The sequence below is a fragment of the Mytilus californianus genome, unplaced genomic scaffold (assembly GCF_021869535.1).
Source record: "Mytilus californianus isolate M0D057914Y unplaced genomic scaffold, xbMytCali1.0.p SCAF_7, whole genome shotgun sequence".
In the NCBI taxonomy this organism is placed as follows: domain Eukaryota; kingdom Metazoa; phylum Mollusca; class Bivalvia; order Mytilida; family Mytilidae; genus Mytilus; species Mytilus californianus.
In genome coordinates this window covers 91,166,364-91,183,807 of record NW_026262723.1, presented here as the reverse complement: position 1 = coordinate 91,183,807, position 17,444 = coordinate 91,166,364, and the positions used below count along the sequence as shown (strand labels likewise).

Genomic DNA, 17,444 nt, shown 5'->3' with positions numbered 1-17,444 from the left:
CAAAATGACTGAGTGACATTTTTTCGAAGTACTGGTCAACTCAACAGTAGCGAATCACATGACTTTGACATAATCAATAATATATTACACGTAAATACGAGCGAATAATATCTTTATAAGTAACGAATTGTCGCATAAAATATACGAGAAATGACAAAGTTAACGAAAGTGCAAATAAAGGGGGGCGTAGAGGGTGTACGCCCCCCTTTTACTTACCCTTTGTTAACTTTATCATATCTCGTATATTTTATGTGACAATTCGTTACTGATTATCTAAGGAGTTGACCAGTACTTCGAAAAAAACGTCACTCAGTCATTTTGAAATTCAAATTACAGTAACACATTGCTAAGGCTGAGGATGACAAGCATGACGCCTTCAAAGGGACAAAGGATGGAGCAAGGACGTATTGACTCCTATTTCACAAGTGCAAGTAAAGGGGGGGGGGGGGGGGGGGGGGGGGGCGTACGCCCTCTACGCCCCCCTCTGGATCCGCCACTGGTTGGTACAATAAACAATTAGTTCAATCCTGTCAGACTGATTATCTAAGGAATCATTGAACTCAACCCGAATGATTTCAATAATGTAAAACAATTAAGTTCATGAAGAAAAACCTCTACCTTAGCATAAGATGTATTGATTTGTATTTTGTTCCCTTGATCTTTTAACCGCTCAAACAGGCAACCAATTTTACAATCTCTTTGTTTCAATTTTTGTCATAAAGAATCAATTTGGAATAGGTATTACACATATATTTAAATTTTCATTGACATATTAGCACAAACAGATGTTTTTCAAATTAATGATTTTTAAAACAAAATTTGATACATGTACCAGGAAACAAAATGACCAAAACTAATTTTTATGAAATTAGGAAATGAATGTGATTGAAAATTGAGTCTTTATTAAATAAAACATCACAAGTTTTGAGAAACATCTTTTTGTGCTAGGACTGCAAGGAAAGAAGTATTATTATAAATGATATTTACAAGTATATATTTACTTAAATATAGCAAAAGCATCAAACTTAAGTTCATACTTTCAGATTTACCACAAAAACAAATTCTGTAATAAAATTAATAAGAGATAAAATCAGAGGAGACAGCAGCGTGAACTTAGATCATCAGATGAAAAGTTGTCAGAGTATGGGATTTGGAAAAGTAAGTTAAATACAAGGAATTATATTTTTAACATGTAACAAATTAAAGGTACTACAGCACCTTAAATATTGTAGCTAACATTCATACTATGTAAGTCGAATGTAGCATTTATACCATCACTTAGATCTTGTTAATCATAAGCTCACTTTATTATTAAAACATGAAGATCCATTGTCATTTTTTATACAAACCATCTAAACAGTCAGTATTATGGTACAAGTTGTATATTTTTTGCTAGTATATCCATTTGTCATTTTATTTATTGCATTACTATAAAATACAAATTGAGTAGACTAAGGCAGGCAATATAGAACACTCAGTATATCTATTAAGAGTTTTATTAATGCAACAAATAGGATCTCTTTAGCTTATATATCATTTCACATTTTTCAGTATCTCCATATATTTAACGTGTTTTAAACTTCCAAAGTATAACCCAATACATAAAAGGGGACAACAGGAATTGCCAAAAATATCCCACTGCAGATTGTAGTGACTGAACAATATTTAAAAAAAATCTGTTCAGCAAGAAATATATTTATATAGCTCTTATATAACACACACACTGGGAAAAGCTTGATCCCTTCCACACTGCACAAGTGATAGAAGAGAAATTGAATAATATATACCAAGGGATAACAGGGATCACCAAAAAGACTGTTTTTCTTTAATCTGAATATTCTTTTCTTTTGCATTTGTACACACATGTCTGTGCTTATGGGAAAAACCCATTTCTTGGGAAGATATTAACAACTTAAATATGAGATTGGTTTGATTTATAGTTATAACTGCAATCATAAAGATGTAAAAAAGAAATATTTAAGTTAGAGTTTGCTCTTTTAAGATGCAAACATTTTGAACATTTTTATAAAAAGATAGATCTTTATTGATTGGTTCTGCTAAATTATTCGTTACAGTTTTAAGGTATTCTGCTGTTGGCATATTGCTTTTTCTGGTTTGTAATGAAGGGCTGCTAAGCAGTTATCATTAATAGCATTTACGTGACCATCATATTTGCTGTATCCTGTTGCATTAGTAAAACCTGATCTCTACATGATGTTTTAAAAGTTGAAATTTTAAACTTCCAATTTTTTATGAAAATGGACATGATGTGCATAATAAAGATGTGAAAAAATGTTTACTTTATAGGTATATCAAGATGGAGACAGTTTTAGTGGTATTATATGTACTTTGCCATTAGTAAGTGAAAATTTACTGAAACATGATTCCCATGGGCTGTCATTTAATAATGGTGCTTTTATGGTGATGGAAAGGTAAGTCAGTAATCATCATTTAGATTAGCAGCATTTATTAAACAAAAACACTGGATGTAAATGGTAAGAAAGGTAAAGAACCTTAAAAGTTATAAAAACATCTGTCTTGTCATCAATCAAATGTTCCCCATAACCTACCCAGTAACCAAATGGTTATTCAATATATATACACCAAAATATACAATCTTTTGGTTATTGGGAAGGATATGGTGTAATCAAGCATTTAAACCAGTCTTAACTGTTATTAAATGTTGTTATTTAAAATAAGTTTTTGTATATAGTGTGACAGAAAAGATGTTCTTGCAATGTACAAATAGTAGCCAACCAGCTGCCAACCTGCAAGTTCCTCTTTATTGTTGACCTGATCATGAAATATTATATAATTAATAATAGGTTGATGTAAAACATTCAACTGACAGACTTAGGCCAAAATTTAACTTTTTGATTTTTTTGTGGATTAAACACCATATTGTTATCGACAATTTTTTCAGTATGATGTGGAAAAATACAAAGATTACAGTTAAAAGATTACACAGAGAAGCTGCCCCTGGTGGTGAAGTGGATTTATTAATAACAGAGGCAGAATTTATTGGGTAAAAATGTTTTTTTACCAAACCTTCTAGCCTTTTAAATTGTATGAAAATTTTCTAATTGAAAACTATGTTTGATACTGCAGGACAAACCGAAAACTATCTTTCATTTTCCTTAAAACATTTTGATGATACCTAACTTGATTTGTTTATTAGGGTAACAACTGGTTAGATTATACAGTCAACCTGCATAATTATAAAGGTCATCTTTAGGACCAGAGAAACTGACCTTGTAAGGAACGTGTCAGCTAGATTGAGATTCAAATGCATATGTACATCTACAGCTGGACTGGAAGAGAATAACCTGATGAGACTGGTTTCACTTATAAGAGGTTACCTTTTAAGCAGAACATTTTCATAAAATTTGTCATTCACAATGTTTACTCTCTACTTGCAGTAAACTAAGACATCCCAATATTCTTGTGTTAATGGGAGTGTGTCAGACCAACAATTTAGAAAATATGGTGTTACTATTGGAAAGAATAGATGAAGGTTCCTTGTATGAAGTTTTGCATCAAAAGGTATAGATGTTTGTTTGCTTGTGCATAAATCTTTTGTTCTCAAAAACATTTATCTTAATATTTAATTTTTTTGAATCCTACCTGATCCGTATGCAAATCCATGCCTGCATTTATTCCATGATGTGTATACCTTTTTAAATATCATTCATATTTAGTTCCACTTAGCAAGAGTACTATGTAAATGATTTTAGATAGCTCTTCATATAAATTAAGCTTGAACAAAGCCCCTGTTTGCTGGCTGAAAAACCTATTATTTTGCATTCACTATATAAAAGTAAGAAGATGTGGTAGACAAATATATCCATCAGATACCAAATGACCTTGATGTAAGCAACTATAGGTTACTTACAGTGAGCAAAACCCATAATGTAGGGTTTTATTTAAAAAAATGCATTAATTTTAAACAGACATTTTTGCATAAGTGTAACATTAAGCTTTTGTAAACATTTTACAGAAATTAATCTTTTCATGCTGATGGATTGGCACTGATGGCAGCAATGATGGTGGGTCTTTTTCAATTCCTCTTTCATCCCGATTGGCTGAAAAATAGGGAACCATTGTCATAGCCATAAGTAAATATAATTCTGATTCAGTTTAAGATGATAGTAATTAATTTGATTTAATAAATTCAATAGGGTTGGTGAGAGGCCATTGTTTATGCATTAGCATTGATACAGATCCAGGGCAGGGAAGCAGGCTCTTGATCCAAAATTCTGGATAAATAGCATTTAATGTTGGAAATTTATTTCTCACTGTGATTAACTTCTTTTTTAGTTAGAAAGGCTGTCAAGTAGCCATATTCATGATATAACATATCAGATCAGCAGTGCCTTGGTTTTCCTGCACGAACAGAACATTATCCATTGTTTTGTGACATCACATGCCATCATGTTAGTGAATTTATATTGTGCTAAACTAGCCAACTTTGAATATGTTGTAGACTGGTAAGTTAAAAAGGAAGATATATTTTAATGCATAATTTAAAATGGTAACATTCAACATTAATGGTTATCCTGGTACTGCACAATCCAGTATTACCAGTTCAGAAATAACAAAATGCAGAAGCAGAGATCCACATTACCAATGTTTTATTTCTATGTTAAAAAATAATTTCAAAAGCACATTTGAAAGTTAGAAAATTCATTGCACATCTAGGCATGAGATGAAACAGTACAAAATATGAAAAAAGGAGTGTTTATCTTACAGATTGGACCAATTGATTGACCAATAACAAATATCTGTGAACTTCATTTAAGTGTTTGAGAACAGCCTCAACACTTGAAAATCATTCATATCACTTCTAGTTTTTGTGTGATTTAAGTCAATGATTTAATAGGGAAGAATTTGTTATCAGTTCAAAATATTTTTTTTTAACTTGTTCAAAATAAAAAAGCCACTTTAATTCACCAAACATGCCAACAAGGTCTCTGTTTTCTGACTTCCAGTCTGACAATGATCATTGAACCTTAGCATTCAGCAATGTCTTGTCATTTCTGATGACTTTTCCAACAGCAAACATGATGTATCTGAAGTCTCCAACATTTTTTGAGTTAAAGTCAACTAAAAAATATCTCAATTTGATATGAAAAATGATACTTTCTAGTATTACTTATATTCAGAAATGTTCCTGACCACTATTTTTATACGCCTGTTTACAGGACGTATTATGGTATACCGTTGTCCCTCCGGGTTCTCGTTAAGACGCGTATACGCGTCCTGGACGCATAAAAATCTAGCTGGACGCGTCATTTTTGAAACCCGTGAGTCCACGGGACGCGTCCTCATTGTATCCCCTGAGTCCCAAACACATCGTTTTGCCAAGAAGATTCATGATCGTCACGTTGTTTTGACAGGAAACTAAACTGGAAGTCGATGTTGAAAAATTTATGTAATGCGTAGATGAATATTTTTGTTGACCGATAACTGTTTTTTAAAATTAAACGTCTTTCATTCTAAAATATATAATTCTGTTCAAACTGATTAATAAATATGTAATAGTTACCGATTTTTAAAAAAAATTAAGAGTATTTGAAAAGATTTCATATTTCCACGTGTTGAACATCACGTATTTATCAATTGAACCAAAGAAAGTAAAAATTTTTGAGAACTTGAAATGAAATGATATAATATTTCATAACTGTTGCTACTATGCATAAAATAGATAGAACAAATTTGATTTGAAATTTTACGGATAAGAATACCCGTAATTCTACTGGTCTTCGAATGATTTAACATTTTTCTCGTATTGTGCATGTTGAACATCGCTATCGTAAACAAGGTGAAAAATGTTTTGAATGATTGAAACAAATCCGATTACAAAATGATTAAAGAATAATTACTATTTAGCCAAGCTCAATATTTTGAACAGTGTTCACTTTAGATTTGCTTGTTTTTATATACATGAAATGCATGTATCTCTTTTTATTGTGTAAAAAAATTATACCAATGTATCAAGGGACTTGTAATAAGAATATTTTTTGATATATTGCCCTGTATTATATATTTAACCTGTAAATGGCTGGTTTTTTTGGCTCCTTTTAGGATTGCCTTTTGATATTGATAAAATTATGACTAGGGTTATTTAATTTTTCAGTTGTTATTCTGGTGCCCAAGTAGGATTGATTGATTGATTGACCGGTGTTTAACACCACTTTCATTACTGGTGTGCTATTTTGTGATCGCATGTTGGTGATATAATTAAAACTACCAATCAAACATGCATGGTTTTTAGTTTTATTTCATCATATTTCATCATATTATCAGACACAAAAAATTACATGCCTCCTGGACTCATCAAAATCTATTGGGACTCACCATTTCTAAAAGTGATGAGTCCCAGGACTCACCATGAAAAAATCCTAGTGAGAACCCTGGTCCCTCTGTCCGTCCGCCTTCAACATGTCGGACAATAACTCAAAAATTCTTTAATCAATTTCAATGAAACTTTGATGAATTGTTTATATCTATTGACGTGAGCTCCCTTTCGATATTTATAAATTTTAGATGTTACATTTCCTAGTTATGGGGTTTTATTCTGACATTAAAAAGGTGCATTTTCCAGTTTTCGCACAATAACTCAAAAATGCTTTGAGCAGTATTCATGAAACTTTAGTGAATTATTTATATCTATTGACGTGAGCTCACTTTCGTTTTTTATAAATTTTAGATCTTACGTTTCAGAGTTATGGGGTTTTATTCATTAAAAAAGGGGGATTTCCCAGTTTTCGGACAATATAACTCAAAAGTGCTTTGATCAGTTTTCATGAAAATTTGGTGACTGGTTTATATCTATTAAAATAACCTCCCTTAAGTTTTTTATAAATTTCTGAAATGACATTGAGGAGTTATGGAACTTTATTCTTTGAAAAAGCGATAGGCATATCATGCGCTCATGGCGCAGCTCTTTATTTCAATGTGAAATAATCAAATAAACAGACCAAAATCAGAAAACTTGTTTTACAGTAAAAAAGATATTTATTTTGGTAGGCCTTATCACTTATTTCTTCAGCTGAAATATTGTATCACTAAAGTTAACTCTAATATTAAAAGAACTTTATTTAAATGGTCAAAAATCCCAGTAGAAATTTCATGCTAAATGTGAGGATAAATAGAAAGCAAAATTATGTAACGAAAGGATGATTTAATTCAAATTTTATCAAGTGTTACTTGCAAAAATACATCTTAACAGTAGGAAAGTTGAAATTAGTTTTAGAGTTCTGACTACATGTATAGCAGATTATTGACATTGATTTTTTGTTATGAAACAGTGAAAAAGTAGATGTTGGACTTAAAAGTTTTGTGAACCAGAACATGTACCAAAATGTGGCTTACAACTGGATGGCTCCAGAGATCATGAGTGCAAGTTCTCCTTCAATGGCTTCGGATGTTTATAGTTTTGCTGTGGTAATTTGGGAAATGTTTCATGGTAAGATTAAGCTGAAATAAGATTAAGGTTTTATGATTCTGTGAGAAAACTAGATCAGTTTCACTCTAGTCCAATGGTCTGAATGAGTTTTACAAGTATACATAGTTGAATTCTGTTGATTCATATTGCTCTCCAAGACTGGGCAAAGGAAAATAACTGCAGCTCAACATTTCATTCAAATTAAGTTTACACTGAAATGAGATTTTTTAGATGATGACTGTGGATACATATTTTGTATAGCCGTAAGTATGAAAGGACGGAAAAGAAATTTGTCCAGAAATGTAATTTTTCTATTTCCGAAACAGATTGCAATTACTTTTTATCTCACCTGGCCCAAAGGGCCAAGTGAGCTTTTCTCATCACTGGGCGTCTGTCGTCGTCGTCTGCTAACTTTTACAAAAATCTTCTCTGAAACTTCTGGGCCAAATTTAACCAAACTTGGCCACAATCATCATTGAGGTATCTAGTTTAAAAAATGTGTCCGATGATCCCGCCCGCCAACCAAGATGGCCGACATGGCTAAAAATAGAACATAGGGATAAAATGCAAGTTTTGTCTATTATTTTGAAAACCGTTATAAATAAAGAAAATTTGACAGGGCAGAAATGTTCAGAATGTTGAGCTCTACCTATTGTCTATATTGATCTAATATTGACTAAATGATCAGCAATACAAGATCAACAAAACAGAGATTTTTGTCATGAATTCTATTCTCGCCTACAATCCTGGAGAGTGTCATTTGTTGAATATGCATATAGACCTAGGTGAGCGACACAAGCTTTTTAGAGCCTCTAGTTTTTTTTAGGTATCTTTTTTTTTAGAAAAAAAGTAATTAATCTCTCATTATTTGAAGATAAAAGTTTCATTTGACAAAAACTAGATAAGGAGTTTTTGTTTGTTTCAAGCATTTATTAAAGTGGACTTTTGTAATAGCTGTTAGTAGTCAGTTTGGTTCAATTTTGACATGAATTTTGCATATTATTTCCTTGGGCACTCAACTCAACTCATCTAGAACCTTTGCTTTTTTTATCTTCTGCAGGTGAAGTTCCCTGGGGAAAATTTGACACAGAAACTGTTCATTACAAAATACTCCAGGAGAGAGAACAGCTAGAAATAAAGACTGACAAAATACCAGAAGCGTTCTTGTTGATTTTGAAGCATTGCTTGCAATTAGACCCACTTCATCGTAAATTACAGATGTATAATATCAGGAATATCCTGACCATTCCTAAACAGGTGATTGTGTAATTTGTGCAGCAAAAGAGTATATAACAAAAATTGTAGCTTTCATCCCTGTACCGTAAATGTATTAACTTCTTATCTACCACAGGTACCTTTATAGTTCACTACTACACACAGTTGATTAGTTAGCTACTGCAGCTGAATTGTAGGTTAACTACCAGAGATAATTTGCAGTGAGAGAATTTTTCACAAATTGTTATTGCTGTACGTGTTATGAGTAGTCTAATTAAATGTTTAATTAATCAGTATTTATTGTATATTAATTGAAAAATAAAACAAATACCAAATCAATTTCTTTCTTTTCCTTATCAAGCTTGAAAGCTGCCGTAAACGGACGTAAACAGTTTTCAAATTATTTGTCCATGTTTGGCTTCTTCATCCTCAGAAGACTCACAATCTTGTTCCAACAAACTAAATTATCCCTTCCTATACTTCCAATTTTGCTTTCTTATTGCATAAATCCTTCAAATTCTTCACTTTCGCTAAACGATTTGAACAAAGAAGCCCATTCATCCGCCATTGTTTTAATCTCATTCCGAACACGTGTAAAATTCATCATAATTAAATGTATAAACACACACTTTTTATAGAAAATGAATGTATGAGTTGAAAGGTTATTCATTTGTAAAACCAAATTTCATTGGTTCATTTCGGGATTCCCCAACAGTTTTGTCCAATCTAAAGGGTTTTAACAGTGGTATATTTTACGGAAATATCTGTCACCGTGACTGCGCAAGTGTATGTTTACAGCGGATCTATCAGTCACTGCGAATACACGCTTGATTATGCAAGCGGATTTATCAGTCACTGCGGACAGAACGATGATAAAAACCGCGTATATATCCGTCAGTAGTAGATAAAGAGTTAAAAGTAATATACGGTCATGCCATTTCCAGTGATTTTAGTTAAAGTTATATGAAACTTCAAATTTAAAAAAGAAGTTGAATAAGTTTTAATATAATTGAATGGCTAGGTTTTATTATAAAACAAGTGTAAGTGAACTTTCTCTTAAAAGAAAACCTTTATCTTATCAAAATCTTTATAAATGTACCGCTATAGAATTTTCTCTTCCCCATACACTAATTTGCTAACTAACATAAACAAACATGCACTGTCAGGTAAATAGTAATAACTGATTCTTAAAGAACAAATTTAATACAGCAAATCATTTAACAACTGTTGAGGAAAAGTTTAATTATCAAATGGGAATGCATGGAAAATAAAATATATATATCATGGCTCTATCAATACACTTATTTGTTCCATGCTCTCTGTTGCTTGTTTATCAATGTCACGATCTGGTAAACTTCAGCATCAAACTCGAAAGTTATTAGCTTATGATCAACAATGACTGAATGAAATATTATTTGTCGATAATACCTTATAGATTCATATTAAATATAAAAAAACATGCATACAGGACTTAGTTTAGTATATATGCATGCATTGTTCAATAATTTTGACAACATCAAAATCACAAGAAACTTGTTTCTTATGATTTAAAAATAATCATAATTGTGTCTCTCTCATTTGGGATATTGTAAATTAAGTCAAATTTGAAAATCTGTGTTAAAAAAAATATTCTTACCTTGGTCATATACCATGTTTACCACTCTGTTCAACACAAAAATGTATTCTCATAATCAAGCTGTTTTAGAAAAATCAGTAAGATGGACATGTAAGGAGACTGAATCTATTATGTTTGGATTAACCTAGTTTTTTCTTGTAAAAAACACCTTCATCTGGGCTTTAATGACCTTTAAAAAAGAAAGGGATATATCATATAGAAGCTTGATCTAATACAAATGTACTGTTAAAGTTTTTAAATATTCAATAAAACCAATTTATGTATTAGTAAAAAATAATGTTACCATTAGATAAAATAGTATGATCTTCCTAATGTAATGAAAAGCTTCCCAAATTTTTGTCTGCATCAGTATGAATAAATTTTGTAAAATAAACCAAGTTAGATAGTATGCAATCATTTGCGATCCAAGAAAGGGAAATACTCTACTAGTACCTTAGGATATAGAATAGCCTTATTTGGAGTGCATGTATGTACTGTTTTCAAATCCAGACTGCATAAACTATTATCAATACTTCATGCTAGCTCAAATTTTTGTGCCTGAAAGCTTGATAAAATGATGCATTTTTATTTGTCAAATTTATAAGATACCGTATTGGATCTATTTAACTTTCTTTGATTTACTGACGATAGATTGTGAGACATGTTTATACAGCATATGTCATATCGATATGTAAGCCCTTAATTCTCTATGTTAATTTGTTTCAGCAATCATTTTGTCTTAAAACTAACAGATGTTTTGAGATTATAGTCCTTGTGCTCAAGATTTAATTATTAAAGCTGTTTTTCTTTATTGGATGGTAGCAAAACCATCAATCATGTTTTTATTCTTAAAACAACAAATTATTTGATTGTAGAATGTGTTACAATATACAGAAAGTTTATTGAAATTAGAGGTAGAAAAAAAACCTTCAAGATCTACAAACAAACCTGCTAGACCTCCAAAGACTTGGGAAACATCTAATAGTAACACACCAAGGAATCAAAGAATTATTAACTCACCATCACCTAAAAGAAGTGACAGGTCTATAAGTAAATCACCTAGAGCTGAATCTACACCCAGAAGAGTGCTTGAAGATGCTCATCACAAGGAAAGGAGGTTAGATTATTAGGCCTTCCCTTGAATATAACATGTTTTCTTTAAAGTGAATCATGCAATTTATAATGGATTTACATGATATAACTATCACCAGATACAGTCGAACCTCATTGAATTGTAAACTTGAAGGAGTCTAGGAAATTTGTTGGTCCTGGTAAAATTCACTTTGATCAATGAATTTTATCCCCTGATGAGTCGAACTCAGATAAGTCAGGTAAATTATATAGTCCTGTTGATGCAAAATTAATGTAAAGTGACCCCAATGTCTCAAAGTTCAAAAGTAAGAAATTTCAATAAATGAAGACTAAAATAATTCAAATTCAAATAGGATGTTTTTCTTTTGTAACCTAATTATTTTCATAAGTGATTAAAGCTGTGTAAATGTACTTGTTTGTATAACAATTAAAATTACATGTTTATGATGACCGGTAATTAACACCTTTGTTGATCGTCCAAGTGGAACTGAAGTGTGCTGAACATATTTCACCTGATTCAAAAACGGAACGAATTAACATGACCCAAGTTGAGATTGAATGAATCATTAGAATTATTATTCATTAATTACAGTAATTAAAAGGATTAAGACAAATATAACAAATTTACAGTAATTGAATGCAAAGTAGACAACCCTCATCGGTGATCTTTCAGGAATTGTTTCATTCCCCGAGTGATTCCATAATTTAGAGTGACTGACCTTTGTTAATATTTGTGTATTGATTTTATTTGTGAATGTTTTGTATCTGTACTTGTGTGTTAAATTATTTTATGATTGACCAAAAATATGGAGCTTGAATTAATATCGAAAAAAAAGACATACTGTTCAAAATATCTAATTTACACAAGTCTCATACTGTATTTCATGCATTCCAAATTTATGACGAAACACATGACCTCAGATGAGTCAAACCTCAGATAAGTCAAATACTTTCGTCCAGTCCCTTTGACTTCGACTTAACGAGGTTTGACTGAATACTAGAAAATTACCATACATCTGACATAAGAACAGAGCTTTCACATTGCTGTTCATCTTGAAATTTGCTGAAATGGCATACTTTGATGAGCTAGGGAACTCACTCTGCAACAAGGTTTACACTTGTTATCTTTAATTGTACTCTTTATTTGAGAAACATCCCAAAGAAGAGACATAACAACCCTTGATTCCATTAGCATTTTTGTGTCATTGGCAGTATAAACATTCAGGTTCAATCTGTTGTTAAAGTATTTTTAGACATCAATAACTTTGTCAGTTAAAAACTTAATGGAATTTTACAAAACTTGGACAGAAACTTCATGGTTTCCTTGAATCTGTTATGAATACAATGTAATAGCATTTCATCAGATTAATGGTTAAAATTGTTTAAATTGTGAAATTGTTTTTTACATGGATTAGGTTGGATGTGAGAATTGGAAGAGGACTATTATTACTATCAAAATTTGTTTTCTAATAAATGTATGCATATTTGGACAAACATTCTGCCATCAATACATTCATTTTTGTTGTTGAACACGTTTAATTCTGGACATAATAAGTTGGAGCACAGTGTGTACTTAATTTTACAAATGAGGACTGAGAAAATTTACCTGTAGATATGTCTCTGTTTTTAGGTTCAACAATAACCAGTCCAGTAAACTTCCCATTTCTCCTGATTATCTGCAGGATGAAAGATTAAGATTTGTGGACAGAATGAAGTTTAATCATAAAGAGTAAGTTAACAATTTTCAATGATGGAGTCTATGCGATGATATGAGATTGAAGCATCATCTGTTAAGTTTGTTATTTGGCTGTAAGTGTGTGTATTAAAATCTGTTTACCCCTGATACCAAGGTCTCTTGTGGTGAGAACTCTAATATAAAAATTGAATTTTTGTGAAAACAAAACAACAAAATGTCTAAAGATTGGGAGAATGAATGGGAAAGTGACATATGTAGTATGCAATCTTTGCAAACCAACCCATACTGCGATGATCAACACTTAAAAACCAGTCAAAATATATCCGACTTGACTGACAATGTAAACAACATGGCGCCAACATATGCAAAAGTAACTGCTGGCAACTTAACAATTAATACAGATACAAATGATACAAATGATACAAACGATACAAACGGTGTCAAACCAATATTCATTAAAGAAACAGACGTATTTGGAGCCTCAAACCCAGCCAAAGAACTCTGGCTTTCCCACACAGAAATATTCAAAGGGATGGCAATGTCAATAAAAAGAGAACACATAAAGGGAATTCAGAGAATAGGCAAAATGTGGAGGTTATACCTAGATACAGAAGAAGACAGACTTAAACTCCTAGGTGAAGGAGTAGTTCTCAGAGGAAAAACTATCCCCCTTCTTCCCCACAACCCAAACAATCCAAACTACAAAAGCAACCTAAGAAAAGTCAGAGTAAAAAATGTGCCATTGTCTGCTGATGATGGTCAGATACAGAGAGAATTAGAGATGAGAAACATAAAAGTCATTTCATTATACAGAGAAAGGCTGAGAGTTGACAATAAAATGACAAACTGCCAGACAGGAGACAGAGTATTTTTTTGTGAGAAATTTGAAAAACAATTACCCAAGACAATGCAATTCGGGAAATACCTAGCTAGGGTTTCACACTTTGGACAGATAGATGAAAACACTCTATTTATTTGTAGTAAATGCCTCCAGAAAGGCCACTTTACAAGTGACTGTCCCAATGAATGGGTGTGTAGGGGCTGCAACAAGTCAGGCCACAAATTTTTAGAATGTCCCACCTTTTTGGAAAGAATGAAGCAAAAAGAAACAAAAGACCAACAAGAAAAGGAAAACCAAATTATTATACATGACTCTACAAGACAAGAAACAGAACAAAATGAGCACATAGAAGAAATTACAAATCAAAGCAACCAAGAATGCGACACAACAGATGAATGTACAGATCCTTCTAAACAACCAAGTGCAATTTTGGAACAGAACAGGAAAGTAACTACAAATGACAAAAAAGATCAAGCCCAAGAAATGAAAAAAGAAAGAAAGAAGAAAAACATGTCAGAAAAAAATGAAAGCATTTCGCACAGTGTAGACTCAACAACTAAAAATACTGATAAACCAGCAAAGGAAAGAACAAGTCAAAGACAATTGGACATTAACAGATTTACTACTCCAAATAGAAGACAAGAAGCTCTGAAAGGAAGAACACCACCAACTCCACCAGACCAAGATAGAGAAAACAAGTCTTCAAAAACTTAATCAAATAATTAAAACATATCTTTTATCTTAACATAAAAAAAGTAGAACAAAAATAATGTCATTGTATATATTGTATATAGTCTTTTTGATTGTCATTTATCATTTATTACCAAAGCATAATAACACAAGTGCATTCAATATGTCATACACTCAGTATCAACATAAAAGCAAATGCTATCTTAATTGTCTAACTCTAAAAATGTTAACATTGATGATACCAGCACTTTTGTATTTTATCAACACATTTACCTTAAAGAAATGTAACTCAAATACATTTTCAAAAATGGGTTTTCCCATAACTATTTTTAGTAACAAAACAAACATTATTCGCAACAAGTATAACGTAATAAAATCACAACAAAAAGTATTTAAAGAAATGAAAACAACGACTATACTTACATTAGCTGTTCTGACAAGTACCGCTTGTCTAATCTGTTCTAATAAACCTGAAATTATTTCAATTAAAGTAACTAAAAAATAAAGTAATACATATTTATAAAAATAATTTTTCATATTATTATTGCATGACGATACTGTTTGTAGTTAGATGTATTAAGGTACAGAAACAAAAGTTATGTAACACGGTAATGAAATCGTGTAGTAAACGAAGGAATTTATGTCTTAGAACTTGTGGTATTACTATTACGCAATGTGTACATTTACAGCTATATAGACATTGGTTAGTATGTAATTTGTTGTATATTATTTGTTACGAGAACACAACAGAGAAATCAAAAGACTATTTAACATCGTATAGGTATTCTCTGTTTTTATCATACATGTGTTACAGTTTGTATGATACCCACTTTGTACGCGCATGGGTTGTCTGCCTGCGCTATTGTTATATACTCGTATTTATATATTATATACATTGCCCAGTATGTAAAACTCTTATAACATGTATAAGATCAGAAAACATCATAAAGTTTATATGTAAAGTAAGAACAATCATGTTAAACTACCATACACGGCACCCGGGGACTTCAACTAAACTAGTTATCTTTCAAAAAAAAGCAAATGACATAAAAAAAATCTAAATTTAAAGTCCCAGAAAAATATAACTATACAAATAACAAGTGTGTATGTGTGAAGAAAAAAAAAAAGAACAACGTGTATTTGTATCCATACTTTTTAAAAGTAAAAGTATGCTTAGGAAGGAAAGAATACATAAACCACCTAATTTTAAAATCAAAATTGTAAACACCTTTGAAATTTTTATGAATGGCATTATAAGTAATTCGACAACTCTAAACACCTTTATCATCAGGTTGTCACGTATTACACCTTCCGAATCTATCAACAAAAAAAGTAATTACAAGCCAGTCAAGCGTACTTTAAATAAAGTAAATAAAAAATTTAAGAACAATCAAAACAATACTCAGTATGATAAAAGACATCCATATTTGCACGCTTAACGTCAAAGGACTCAGAGATAAAGAGAAAAGAGCAAGATTTTATCAGTGGATAAAAAATCAAAAAAGTCTTATAACTTTTATACAAGAAAGTCATTTTGACGAAAATCTAGAACAAAAATTATATACTGAAACTAGTAACCATTTCTATTTTAGTCATGGTACAACCCAAAGTAAAGGTGTAGCTATTATAATTGATAATAGACTAGAATGCAAAGTAATCAATGAAAACAAAGACAAAGACGGCAGAATACTAATGTTAAACATAGAAATAGAAAATATAATTTATTCGCTCATTAACATCTATGCACCAAACATAGAAACTGAAAGAAACAAGTTTTATAAAAATCTGTCTGATTTCATAAATAATTATGCAATTGGAACTGTCATAATAGGAGGTGATATGAATGATGCACTGTCAAACTTAGATAGAAAACTCGCTTGCGATAAACGTAAAAATATAAAACCAGTGAATGGTTTAAAAACTTTAATTAAAACGCACAATCTTATTGATATTTGGCGATATTTAAACCCCCAAAAAATTCAGTTCACCTGGAAAAGACAAAATTTCAGTCAAGCAAGTCGAATTGATTACTTTTTAATAAATAAAGACTTTGTACTTAATACAAAATCAAGTGATATTAGACCCGCATTAATAAAAAGTACAGACCACCAAGGCGTATCTCTCAAATTACAAAGCGTAACTGCCGAAAGTAAAGGCCCGGGATACTGGAAATTAAACAATTCTATTCTAGAAGAAAATGAATATTGTAAAGAAATAGAAATAATAATTGCAAAATATAAGACTATCATGCAAGACACAATTATGGATTTGCATCTTCTTTGGGATGCGATAAAACTTGATATTAAACTGTTTACCATAAACTATTGCAAAAGTAGAGCATACAATAAAAAAAATGAAATAAAACAATTGGAAAAAAAATTAACCATTTTAACTGAAAAATATCAGAAAAATGAAAACAATGATGTATTGCAAAAAATAAATCAAATTGAAAATCAGCTAGAAAAGCATTATGAATATAAAGCAAAAGGCGCCCAATTAAGATCGAAACAAGACTGGGTAGAAAAAGGCGAAAAAAATACAGCATATTTTTTAGGCCTAGAAAAAAATAAACAAACAAAAAAAACAATTATAAAACTAAAAGATCACCAAGGAAATATTGTTACAGATCAAAGCGAAATACTTCAAATTGAAAAGAAATTTTACGAAAATCTATATTCAAAAGAAAACGAAGATATTGTCCAATCATGGGAATATATTAACAGTACTGAAATAAAAAATAAATTATCAAAACATGAAAGTCAAACGTGCGACGGATATGTTACAATAGAAGAATTAACACTAGCAGTTAATAATTTAAAACCCAATAAAAGCCCAGGTAAAGATGGTA

General features: G+C 31.2%; 1 protein-coding gene across 2 annotated transcripts in view; it reads left to right on the top strand.

Moving 5' to 3' along the window:
- LOC127708651 (uncharacterized) overlaps nucleotides 1–17,444 on the top strand; it is a 50,121-nt gene that overhangs the window by 5,889 nt on the left and 26,788 nt on the right. For both annotated transcript variants that reach the window (XM_052213710.1, XM_052213709.1), the window contains exons 5-13: nucleotides 1,044–1,158; nucleotides 2,308–2,432; nucleotides 2,924–3,025; nucleotides 3,420–3,543; nucleotides 4,318–4,487; nucleotides 7,311–7,468; nucleotides 8,508–8,704; nucleotides 11,153–11,394; nucleotides 13,000–13,098. In XM_052213710.1, the coding sequence (XP_052069670.1) occupies nucleotides 1,044–1,158; nucleotides 2,308–2,432; nucleotides 2,924–3,025; nucleotides 3,420–3,543; nucleotides 4,318–4,487; nucleotides 7,311–7,468; nucleotides 8,508–8,704; nucleotides 11,153–11,394; nucleotides 13,000–13,098 (1,332 nt within the window). The remainder of the gene's footprint in view (nucleotides 1–1,043; nucleotides 1,159–2,307; nucleotides 2,433–2,923; nucleotides 3,026–3,419; nucleotides 3,544–4,317; nucleotides 4,488–7,310; nucleotides 7,469–8,507; nucleotides 8,705–11,152; nucleotides 11,395–12,999; nucleotides 13,099–17,444) is intronic.